General features: G+C 38.3%; 1 protein-coding gene across 3 annotated transcripts in view; it reads left to right on the top strand.

Moving 5' to 3' along the window:
* KIFAP3 (kinesin associated protein 3) overlaps positions 1-12,688 on the top strand; it is a 72,122-nt gene that overhangs the window by 16,399 nt on the left and 43,035 nt on the right. For all 3 annotated transcript variants that reach the window (XM_054212984.1, XM_054212983.1, XM_054212982.1), the window contains exon 11: positions 12,526-12,626. In XM_054212984.1, coding sequence (XP_054068959.1) covers positions 12,526-12,626 — 101 coding nt within the window. The remainder of the gene's footprint in view (positions 1-12,525; positions 12,627-12,688) is intronic.

Genomic DNA, 12,688 nt, shown 5'->3' with positions numbered 1-12,688 from the left:
TTTTTTTTTTTTTCATAGAGGCATGTGCTGTTTGCCCTTGCTCCTCTCTGTAGAATTGCTTGATAAATATTTTGCAGTGTGATGGTTAGAAAATGTAGGTAGAAATATTGTCTGTTACTTGTTTCTTAAGCCAGATCTGTGGTTTGTGAGACTCTTCTTGATACAGTGGTTCAAATAATTCTCAAATACATCACTTTGTGTGTCCTGTCTCAGGGAAGCCTGCAACCTTAATAATAAAATAATCATGTGCCAGATGCCCCTTTTATACAGGTTACTTCGGTATTAAACACACATTATTCAAGTCAGTACCCTTCGGCTTACATTTGCAGGTCACCTTAAAGTGCTAACACACCTCAACAGCTGTTGACAAGTTACCATACAGCTCCTAATGCCCAGAGGTCAAGTTTGTTGACTCAGCCTACTGAAATTTAACATTTGTGCATGCTGTGCCTTTGAGTCTTTAGCACTGGGTTTGAGTTGAGTATAAATTAAGTATAGTAAGTGCTTAAGAGGTGATTTGAGATTGCAAAGAATTAAAGGACAGGATTTCTCAAGCAGCAGTTTAGGACTGAGCACTGAGGTGGCTGCAGTCTGCAGTTCTGTAAGATGTGGCATTTTCCCAAGGGACACTTAGTGGCTTGGGAGCGGGAAGGCTCTAAATGTAAGTGGAGGCTGGAAGCGGAGGGGATGGACTGGCTTCAAATGAGCTATCAGGAATAGATTAAGTATGGCATGGATATATTGGAGAAGGACCATCTTCTTTCTTTCCCTCTCACTCCAGAGTGTTGAGGCCGCTGTTGAAAGCATGGACATGAGAAATTCTGCTTAGTCTTGGTTTCCATTTTAATTAGCCATTTCTTTTTAATAGTGCCAATGCCTGCTTCCCCGTGTAGCTTTGCCAGTCAACACCACTTGCTAGTTTTCGCGGCTTCTCTTCACAAGTCTGAACTATTGTATATGACAAGACTCCTCTTGCTCCCTCCAGGCACCCAAGTTAATCAACTACAGCTGATCTTTGTTATGCTCTGAATCTCAAAGAACTGGGTGCAGTTGAGGGAAATTTAGCTTCAGACTTGAGATCAGATGCTGGAGCAGAGCTGTGAAGGCTTATGAGATACAGCCTGCTGTATTCAGGCTTGTCCATACACAAGCTGCTTGGGGAGGTATGAGAAGAGATTTTGTTGATTTGTGTGACTTCAGTTCTTTAGGAAAACCTTGTAATTGTGGAGTCACCAGGACGTTACGGAGAACATTTTTTGTACTAGTGGCTTTGCTTTAATACTTAAGAAATTATATTTACAGAGTGATCTCTCTTTTTTCTACATTTTCTGTGTGAATGCTTTATGTGCCAGTTTACGTGAAGTACAGCTTCAGTGGATTAAGGTGAGAATCCATGTGAATTCACAAAGTGGTTTAAACTAGAGGTTTGCCTGAAATGTGAAAATACAGATTCAGTGCCCTCTAATCATCACCTTGGAAGGAGAGACCAAAGCAGCTTACTATAGACTATGAAAGGTTTGCTTTGCTCTTACAGCGTTCTCATTTTGCTTTGCATGGCATAATTCAAGTGAAGGGGAGTAGGGGAGTGACTTGCTCCAAATATAGTAGAGCTTGGTGCTTAGTGTACTCGCTTGTGAAAGGTATTCTCACTGAAGGGGGGGAAACATAGAGCTGAACTTTAAGAAAACAGATTCACATCCTTTCTTCATCCCTGGGAATGCTCTTCTGTTGGACAGAAGGAAGATGTTACTCTTTTTCATAATTCTTCCCCTGGATGTGTGATTGGTTTCTAAAGTAAATGCCCTGGCAGCAAACAGAATACAACATTGTCTGCAAGGAAGAATAAAAAAATCTCACTTCTTGTTTGGACCAATTCCACTTTGTTTTTCAGTTAACTGGCCAAACCAAATACAAAATTTTTAGTACAGCTCTCTTAAATATACTCACAGTTTGTGATTCACATTCTTCTAATAAGGGTGCTATTTTGTGCTGTGTCTAAGTGGTTTCTTAGCCTTTGTGAAGTGAGACAAATAGTTCTCCATTCTCCATGAGAACAGCAGGCAGTTTGTACAGCAGAACCAGCTGAGTGCTGCTGTGTGTGTTATGGCAGGCTGCAAAACTCTTCTTGGTGGAGCCCTGTTCAGAAGTAGCCGCTGGCAGTATGCGAGTGTGGCAGGCAGTACTGGGGTTTCTGTGTCCACCCATACGTTAGTTACTTGTCTCAAAAGGGTCTAAATAATAGGAAATGGTGCAGAAGCTGATACAGTGGGAACTGTGTTGCTGCTCAAAGTGTAAAAGGAGTAGGTCTGTCTGCATGCAGAGAGTGAATGTTTCTTCTATGAAGATCTTCATCCCTTTGAGCTGCTGAGCAGTTCTTAGGTGTACTGCATGCATATTGTCTTGAAATGCCTTTTTTTTTTTATTCAATTCCCAGTGCAAGCCATCCTTAAAGAATGAAAACCCAGTATGCTTGGAATTCAGACTAAAGTGTCTCTTCTTGGTTGCTTGAAATTACTAGCTGCTTTTAAAAATCAAGGGCTGACTGAATACAGGTATTGGTGAGCTGAAAAGTAGGTGGGTCACAAAACAGTACAATTTGCAAATCAGGCCCAAATAGGACATGGAGTGCAGGAGGGTTGTGCCTATGGCTGTGGGAGTGTATCATGGTGCTAAGGTGTTCAACCTCAAAAAGATTTTAGGTGGTGATGAATATCTTAGGTTATGTTTTCCAGTACAGATTACAGTTACTGAAAGAAAATTGGCTTTGCGTACTTGTATTCAGCCAAGTAGGTGAGCATTTGTTATACAACACTCTGAAATAGAGTATAATCAGTCCCAAGTAGCAGTGGTATAGTTTTGCCATCACAGTATGTATTGAGCCTGTATGCCTTATTAATGTGAGCTTCCTGGTCTGATGTTCTCAATTTCTTGGTGTTCCAAGACTTAGCATCAGCATACTGAGAAGTAGTAGCCACCTGATCCTACATAGAAGCCTATGGGCTGTGCAATAGTTTGCAAACTCCAAAGTAGGTCAGATGTTTCTATTCCTTAAGCTGCAGATAGCCAGAGCAGAGGGTAACTTTGACAGTCTGATTTAGTCCTCAGTGAAGAGTGTCTTCGCTAGGTTCATTGATAGAATTTTTGAGAGTTTTACTATAACTAAAATATTTTCTGGAATCTGCTGAAATTAATCTGATATTTTTCCATTCTTTGTTAGGTTTAATGAGCAATCAAAGAATTGCCAAACACTTGTATGTTGGGTTTCTTAACAATCAAGTCTTGATACGGTATGCAGCCAAGCTGGATTATATGTTGACTGCTGTTTAAAAACCCAAGAAGTACTTTGCTCTCTAATTAACGGAGTGCTGTGGGTTTTTAATGTTCTGTTCCTTTTATGAAAGTTTCTTTTAAGAAGGCTTAAAGTAGATGTGTTCTCTTTATGAGTTCACTTGGCCTTTTTGTAATGAACTACTTATGGAGCTTCACACATCTGTTGAAAAATGGAGCTTCTTATAGGCTACTGCAGTGTTTTTTCTGACTTTAATAGGCCTCGTTTATCCTATAAAGAAACATACATTTTCTTACCTGATCAAGTGAGCAAACAATAGGGGTCAGATGTGGCAAAGACCCTAACAAAAAGCACATGTCCAGCCATCAGGGTGAGGTAAAGTCATATCGGGATTGCTTGAAGTTATTAATGGCAGTAAAATTTATGCTTCCTCCTGTTTTCCCAATTAAATTGAGAAACCTTTTTTTCCGAAGGTGGCTCTGCAGCAGCTGGTTCCAATACTTGTTGTGTGAATATTGCCTGGGGTGTCTCCATTCCTTTATAGTAGAGGCTGGCTGAAGCACATTAAGTAACAGTTCAACTACAGGGACCAGTCTGTTGGAAAGCAGTAATTATTAAGGGATTTATTTTAATGGTAGGGTTTTTTTATCATTTGTGGTGAGTATGGCCAAGGCTTAAAAAAAAAAACAAACCCATGACAACAAACAAAAAACACCAAAAAAAACCCCAAACGAAAAACATCTCTTAATATTCAACTTTTAAATCCTTATTAGAAGTGCGAATAAACCTACTAAGTCTAACTGATTAAGGAGAGTGTTGCGTGCATGATGTGTCTTAGAACCCAGCACTTATTTAGGTATCTTAACAATGGATTAGGCACCAAACTTTAGTATTATTGAAGAAAAATTGACTTCTGATGTTGAGAAACATAGAACTCAGAATAGAGAGACATCAGTATCTCTAATTGTATTTGAAGCAGAAGTAGAATCCTTACTAACTTTAAGGTAAAAGCCTTCACCATATCCATGCTTTGTGCTACTGGTAAATTGTAGTGAATTTTCAGGAAAAAATAACTGAAATTCATAACATCATATTTTATATAATCTTATGAGCTTTTGAAGCCTGGAAAAGAGAGGAGGCTCCGGCAATACCTTATAGCAGCCTCCCAGTACCTAAAGGGGGCCTGCAGGAAAGGTGGAGAGGGACTCTTTATCAGGAAGTGTAGTGGTAGGGCGAAGGGTAACGGCTTTAAACTGAAAGAGGGGAGATTTAGATTGGATATTAGGAAGAAATTCTTTCCTGTGAGGGTGGTGAGACACTGGAACAGGTTGCCCAGAGAAGCTGTGGCTGCCCCATCCCTGGAAGTGTTCAAGGCCAGGCTGGATGGGGCTTTGAGCAGCCTGGTCTGGTGGGAGGTGTCCCTGCCCAGGGCAGGGGGGTGGAACTAGATGATCTTTAAGGTCACTTCCAACTCTAACTGTTCTGTGATTCTCTTCTGTAAGATTTTTCTGACTCCTTTAACACTGTCCAGAATTGGAAACAGTGTTTTTCCATTTTGTAGCTGTTACAGGTGGATCCCTGCTAATCTGAATGCTCAGCCTTTGACTGTTCAGGTGAGTGAAAGCTCATTGCTGTGCTGTGCTGCTCACAAGTGCACACGTGCATTTGGCTGTGTTATTAGCTTTTTTAATGAAGAGGATAACTTTGGTGTAACACAAGAAACTAACTTCACGAGTGTTGAGTGAAAATAGAAATGCTTATGTCAGCAACAAGGACAGGAGTGGAGAGATGGCAGCAATCTAAAGATGGAAGAGCTAAGTTTTTGGAAATTCACTGAACTGATGAATGGGAAAGATCCCCTGAACCGGTATTTCTACTATGAAGCTTACATTATGTGACTAGGTAATTAATTTGATTCTTTTAATTGTTTCTTTGCATATTGCAAGAGTAAATTAATACTTAAAATAAAAAGTCTATCTAGTCTTCTGTGTAACATCTGAAAGCTTTACCGGGCATAACTTGGATGCCTAAAGCATGATGGAACAACCAACCAGCTCTAGTTTCTTGGAAAGTCCCTGTAAAGAAGGGGTGGGGCACTTCTGCTAGTCTTCCTAATCTATGGTAAAATCTTCATAAAGCCTGTATGGGGCCCAAGGCAGAAGAAAAAGGAGCACCTTTTCTAGAGCCCTTGCGAAACCTGCAGGTAGAGGGATGGTCTCAAAGGGTCAAGTGGAAAAAAATGGAGATGTGGTAGTCCCACAGATCCTAAAGTTTTAACAAGTTCAGATGTAAGGGGTAAGGTTACAATCCGCTTTTCCTTTTGGAAATTTCCAACTCACAAGGTTCTGCTGTTTATCTAAGAGTTTCTCAGATGATCTTCTCAAGTGCTGGAGACCAACTGCAGATTCCCCATGTCTGCAGTTGCTAAGGTGAGAAATCCTTTGTCAGTTGACCGTATTATCTTCAGACCCTTTGAGCTGATGGGGGAACAGATATGCTAACAAAAAGAAATTAAAAAATTATTGCATTATAGTGAGTATAGTGCTGGTACATCTCTATACATTCAATTTCTATTCCTTTGGTCTCTGACATACAGAGGCTTTGCAGGATGGCTTATAATTTTACATATTTGAGTAGTGTCATTGCATAAAGCAAAACTTTCTTTGTGAGGCTGGAGCCTCAAATGTCCTTTTATTCCTTATGGAAAATCTATCAGATCTGTGAGAAACTTGTAGATCGTCAGTGAATGACCTCTTAAATAACAAAACTGTAATGTTTTTTCACAATAAGAATAATACAATATAATTGTTTACCTTTCTTCCAAGACTTTGACAGTAAGAGTGTGCTGGTGCTTGCATAGGAACAATATCTCTTGAATAATATGGAACTTAATTCTTGTTATCTGGAAGACTCAAAAGCTCAACCAGTATTTAACTTCACTTTTTGGGCTTAGTAGATTTGAACCTCAGCTTTGTACTTCAGCACCTTCAAAACATGGGTAAAACCAGTTTCCACTTCAATGTGGTAAATCATCCCGTTCTCAAAGTGAAAGGTAGCATCCTGCATTGTTGGTTTTTTTTTCCCTCCTTTGAGCAGGAGCATTTTGAAGTAAATCTGCACCATTTGTTCAGAACTGAGGCCGCTCTGCGGTGGGGCTGTGTACCCCCAGAGCCAGGAGCATGGAAAACCTCCACCTTTTCCCTTTCCCACTGAATTCCAAACAAAAGATTGGAAAGGTGTTCTTAGAGCAGAGAAGTCTGAATATTTTCTAGTAATTGTAATCTGTTTAATGAAATATAGTGCAGATGTGGCAAAAATTATGTGTGTCCTATAAATACCCATTTAATTGTATTGCATTTCATCTATGTAGCTTGGTTGGAGACTTCTAAAGGAACAGCTTTGTGTGGAATGTTTTCCACCTACTCTGGAAAAGGGTGGTTCTTAACTTGATTCAAACTAAGAACCACCTCTTCTAATATCCAGTTTCTTGTAATAGTAGTTAATTCTTTTTCTATCTCTTGCTTTCTTCCTTGGTCATATCCTGACCCAAAATGTATTTCTTTTGTGGAGAAAAGAGAAGTAACTTTATCTTCTTCCTTCAGGGATAACCCTGTTGCCTTCTGTTTTCTCTCTAATCTGAATTTCTAATTGATTTATCACTGGTTTGTGCAGTATATGGGATATTATAACAATCAGCTTCCAATTTCTGTGTGTGAGTTCAAGTATGATTGGTTGTAGGACATCCTAAATAACAAAAATGGATGTGTTTTTTTTCTTTCTGTAGGAAGATCAAGCTTCAAAAAAAGGACTAAATTATGCAGTGTATTGTCTGCCTACTGGCTATACTTTGTTGTCTTTTATGAGTAGCAGTACTGCAGTGAGGTGTTTACTGTATATTTTTCAGTCTGTCTTGCATAGAGTTCCAGGCAAAGAAATTGAGCCTGGGGCTCCAGATGTGCAGCTTCATTTGTTGTCTATAGGTGTAACATTAAATAACCAAAATTAGTCATTTATTAGTCCTTTAGCTTAGGATTCATCATCATAATTCCTTCTTTGTTTCCTAGAAAAAAATAACTGTAGCCATGTTTCGGATGTGGCATGTACTTAGTTCTTTGGGGGAAGAAAACAAAACAAAAAAACCTCAGCCACGGCAAAATCAGGGTTTTTAAGTTAGGCTTATGGTTTCAAGCCTGTTTCAATTAACATAAAGGTAGCACAAGAGGGGTTATTAGTATGTAATTAATATTGTAATGTATTACTTACATTGCCTGGTCTCCTTGAGTATAAGCAGATTTGAAAATTCTTTCAGGTTCTTGATAAAATAAACTGATATATCCAATATGATTTATATTTACATATGTAAATCAAACCACTATGTGTCTGAACCACACATGGAGTAACTTAGTCCAACTGTTTCAGAGCTGGTTGCAAGGAATAATAGGGATAGAGGTAAGCAGAGATACCTTTCTATCACTTTTCTCATAAGATCACTGCTAGTTATGATACATGTGAATAAACTCTTGATTTCAGTGTTTTCTGGCGGCAGTGTGAGAGGGTGTATAAATCTGATATTCAGTTTGTGACATTCTTATCCATCTAGATTTCTTATTTGCCTAATTCTGCAGCAGATTTGACTTGAGAGTATCAGAGTTTGAAACCGAAACGAGGATTCACTCTGCCACTTTAATAGGTATTTACCTTCGTTTGTGTTCTGGTTTTGATTTAGTATAGTTAATGTTTTGCACATGAGTTGGATAGGGTATACTTCATATCTAATGTGGAGACATTGATAATTCCATTAGAAATGATGGCTACTTGAATTCCTGATCGTGTTACATTTGAATAATTTAGTCCATAATTTTTATTCTCCTTTTTACTTTAGCATTTGAAAGCTGAATGCTGCTGCTGCAACTCATATTGGCATTTCAGTTTTACAGCTTTAGGGTTTCTCTTTTGTTATCATGGAGCTAATGAAGGATTTTTTCATTGTAAGCTCATAAACTCAACCAAAATGTAGGACCTGATCTTGTGATCAAGAAATCGTATTGTTTTTCTTTAGCTTCTGCTACTTGTACCATTTAGATCTTTAACCTTAGTAAGAACAAGACACGGAATTCAGGCGTTGGTCCACAGAACTGGCACATGGCTTTTTATTAATGTTCAAAGGCTAAAAATCTGAAGCCATTTTGAACTCAGAACCCATCATGTATTTATTTCCCTCTCTAATTTGCAGAAAACTAGTTGTGAAAACAGCCCGAGGGACCTGATATTTTTCCATCCCAGCTGCTCCAGCTGAACTACAGCTGCAAAAAAAATCTAAGTATTGTTTCTATAAACTGTTGAGTGTATTTTATAACACAATAATTCCCACAAAATCAGTAACTGCAGTTAATGACCGGTTTGTTAAAGCATTAACTGCACTCAGCTGGGAATGACCAATTTCTCTGGAATGGCTGTATAAGAACTAAGGATAATTCAGTAACACTTTCAAATAATTATTTGGTTAATTAATGGCAAATTCTTGTGGAAATCCTATCAAAGTACTCATGACCCCCACATTTAATATCCAATGAGTTCATTATGATTCATGTTTTATTGCCATAAATACCAGAAGAATCATAATGACTAGGCCATTATTTTCCAGGGCTGCCCTTACTGCTTTAGGCTATTTGGCTGTTCCACCTTCAGTCATAAAAAGCTTGATGCTCAGAACTACCAGCATTTGTAGGCCACAACTTTCTGGCACCCCACCAAAACTTTGGTGATTTTTATGAACACGTTTGGCAGAGATCTGGTGGGGTTTTTTTCTTTTCTTTCTCTTGCTTTTTCTAGTTAGGGGAATAATTGATGCCTACTGTACCAAGTCATAAGGAAGTCTTTCTTGCAGTGTCTACTTTTTCATGTGTGGCCTTCAGTAGTGGTCAAAAATAGCAAAAAAAGGTATCACTTCCATGCTTTTGAAAGTTATTCTCCAGCCAGGTACTGGGCAGGGTTTGAAATTTTTACATCCAGGTCTCTAAACAATGATCGAATTAGGGCTTTATTCATTATCATTCAGATAAGTATAAAATAATAATTAAAAAAAAAAGTAAGCTTGCTACTGATATTCAAGTAATAGTCAATAGCTGCCAGTTTATATTTTTGGGAGTGAAGTCCCTATGCAAGAGGATGGCAGTTGACTTGGTGGAGTTTTCGAACGGTCTGTCGCTTCTTACCCTTTTGTACCACCTTCAGCCTGCAAGATGATGCTTAGTGTTTAAAATGCTGTAGTTGTTGAATCTGTTCTCTTCCTGATCTTCAACAAACTAGTTATGCACAGTTTCCAGTCAGCTTTCAATAGGCTGTATGCTTCCTAATTGAGCACGAGATTAACAATTGCATTAAATCATGCTGGCTGTGCTTAGAAACAACCACCTCCTCTTGATTTTTCCTAAAACGTTTGATTCTTTGGATCATGGTTGCCACTGTTTTGCATGAGAACTGAAAAAAGTCAGGAGGTTCTGCTTTTTTCTCCACCAAAGTGCTTCTACAGGGAAAATGGGAGAGTGAAACTTCCAGACATCAGCCCGAAATTCATCTCTTTCTGGGAAATTAAAATGAAATTAAACTTAAAAGTGCATACATCATTAAATACTTGAAAGCTAGTTTAGTTGCACACTGTTTTCTTTTAGCTCTAGTTCTGTAGTTTATTTTCATCTTCAAGTTAGCAGAATTCAGGGTGGGCTTTTTTTTTTTACTCACAATTGAAAAATACTTGCTTGCTGAGCCTTTGCAATAAGTGCCTATGACTTAAATGCTCTAAACTCTTCTCTGTTCCCTGTGTTGACAGTAGGACAGGGGAATTCAGGGAAAAAGGGTCACGTAACTGAGCAGCAAGAAGGAATTTAAATTCAACTCTTCTTTTTGAAACTGTAGCTGTCTGTCTTTGCCATTTTTGTGTCATGAAATCTGCCTTATGGAAGATACTCTTATACTTCAAGAGAATGATTTAAGTGCCAGTCATTAAAAGCCAGCTCTTTAAGAGTCCATCCAGATAAAATAAATTGATTTGAATTCTAGATACTCCTCACACTTTGGGTAGTATCTAGGTCTTTTTGATTTTTTTGGTGGTATAGAAACCAAGGCAGTGCTGTCATTCAGCAGTGATACCCAGAGTGGTGTTCAGGCTTCAGAAAGGTTATTGTGACAGGCTGGACCTTTCTAAAAAGGGGAGAGAAAATTATGCAAAGAGTTTCTTCTCAAAATACAGAAGGCCTTTGCTACTGTAGTAAACTATTTTATTTGAAAATAAGCTACCAGTATTGCCAAATACCAGGAAACTGCTTTTGCTACCAAATGTAAGACTGTATCTTAGCTGATGCTTTATCTTAGCACAAGTGAAGCTTCCAAAAATAATGAGGAAAAAACCAGGTTAAACGGCTATAAAGTAGCATCATTCTTGTTGACTGCCTACCAGTTCATACCTGCTGAAGGTCTGGTCTGACTTCAGTCTAGTTGGTTTTTCCTGTTGCTGTTCTGGGGAGCCGACTTTTCCTCCCTTTTATACCAGCTTACCTTTTACTTCACATAGTGTTTCCTGCATTATCCAGCAAAGTGTAACTGAAATTTGATTCTTAAATTTGAGTCTTGATGTTTGAGTCTTAAATAGAGGCATGGAAAGAAGTGTTAAGAGCAGTGTAAACAGCTCTTTTGTCCTAGACCCATGAAATTTGAAGGCATAATTTACTTCTTAAAATTTTATATTTGCTTAGGAGAAGCCTTTAGCAGTATGTATGGGAAACTTTTTTCATGTAATTGTTGGATTTACAATGTTACTACGAGTGAATAGGCAGGTAAGATAACTAGTCACAGGAGAAGCCCAAAGATGATAAATGCTTCATCTTGATTAAAACAGAGTGTATATGCTTTAGCAACTATAGTACTGTCTATGCTTTTATTTTAATAATAGCCAGGGTAGCTTTCAAATTTGGGCATTATCCTTTCTCCGACTGCTAAGGGTGCAGAAGGTTGTGATGTTTTTTCAAACAGGTAAAAATCCAGAAGGATCTGAAAGGTCAGCTATGTTTATAGGTTTGGCATGGGAAAGAATATTTCACTGTTGTATGGCAACTGCCAGAAGGGTTTCATGGGTCTTTTTTGTTAATTCAATTTTGAAAAAAGGCACGAATGTGCATTCTCAGGATAAAGGCATCATATCCTTGCTGCTTAAAGGAAATTCCAGCTCCCAGTGATGTATGCAGAAGAAAAATGTAACTCCGTTGCTGTTTGAAGTCTTGATGCTTTGCCAAAGTGTTAAACAGATATGTTCTAACTTAGTTTAAATAGAAGTGGGAGGTAGGATATTTCTGATCAGTTCTGTAAGAACTGTGAATAAATTCTGAGTTGGTGACCTTATTGCATCCTGGTCTAACTAACACACATGTTCAGATGACTATTTTATGCCATATATAGCCAGTATCCTGCTAGTGCAGGACTAGAGGAAACCTCAAGAGAATGCTTACTCCAGATTTCAGCAGTGAGTCAGAATCAAATTCATCTGTGTTGTTCTTAAATATTTGTATATTTGTCTAAGTTGGTTTTATAGAACCTTTCAGTTAAATACTTCACAGCCTACTCACATTAATTGCCCCATTTTTTTCTTGAGAATCTTTTTCTTTTCAGGAAGTATTAATGTGAAAATATACTAATGTTGGTTTTGAGATGTATGAAACTCAAAAGAATAATAAAACAATCAGTATGTGACTTACTTGAAAGGCACTGGATTCCTTCTACAACACTTTAGCGGTAGTTCTTATTTCTGTCTCTGGCATGGGTACGTTGTTTATTGTTTCACTTTGAGACAAGCTTGTTGTTTCAACAGGAATATCCACAGCTAAATCGGCATTACATTTGATATTTAATTTCCTAGCTGGAAACTGATGAAGGCTTTCTCTCGATGGCCTGTCATTATTAAGTGTTCCTTTCACAAAATATATTCCTTGCAAAGTGGAGTTAAGGAAGCATTTTGAGGTGCTGGGGAGAGGGGAAGTAGTTAGCATTGCCTTTGTATCCTCTTTGCACAAATATGTGGTTCATTTGGATAGGCCAGGCAAGACACTTCGATTAATGTTACATTTCTGATTTAAATTTTTCATCTGTTAGCTAGGATTTTAGTGCTTTTCGTTTTAGCCTTTTAAGTGTTTACAGTACCTAAAATACTGGGCTTCTATTGATACGGATTTTTTTTCTCCTTCTAGCAAATGAAAACTACAAACAAGTTGCAATGTGTATTCTGTATCACATAAGCATGGATGATCGCTTTAAGTCAATGTTTGCGTACACAGACTGCATTCCACAGGTATGTGCTTCTGTCCCTTCTGCTCAGCTTTTCCTCAGTCATAGCAGAGCTCGCACTGACAC

This window comes from Rissa tridactyla, chromosome 8, assembly GCF_028500815.1.
Source record: "Rissa tridactyla isolate bRisTri1 chromosome 8, bRisTri1.patW.cur.20221130, whole genome shotgun sequence".
Classification (NCBI taxonomy): Eukaryota; Metazoa; Chordata; class Aves; order Charadriiformes; family Laridae; genus Rissa; species Rissa tridactyla.
Note: the sequence above shows the minus strand (reverse complement) of the source record. Positions and strands in the feature narration are given on the sequence as shown.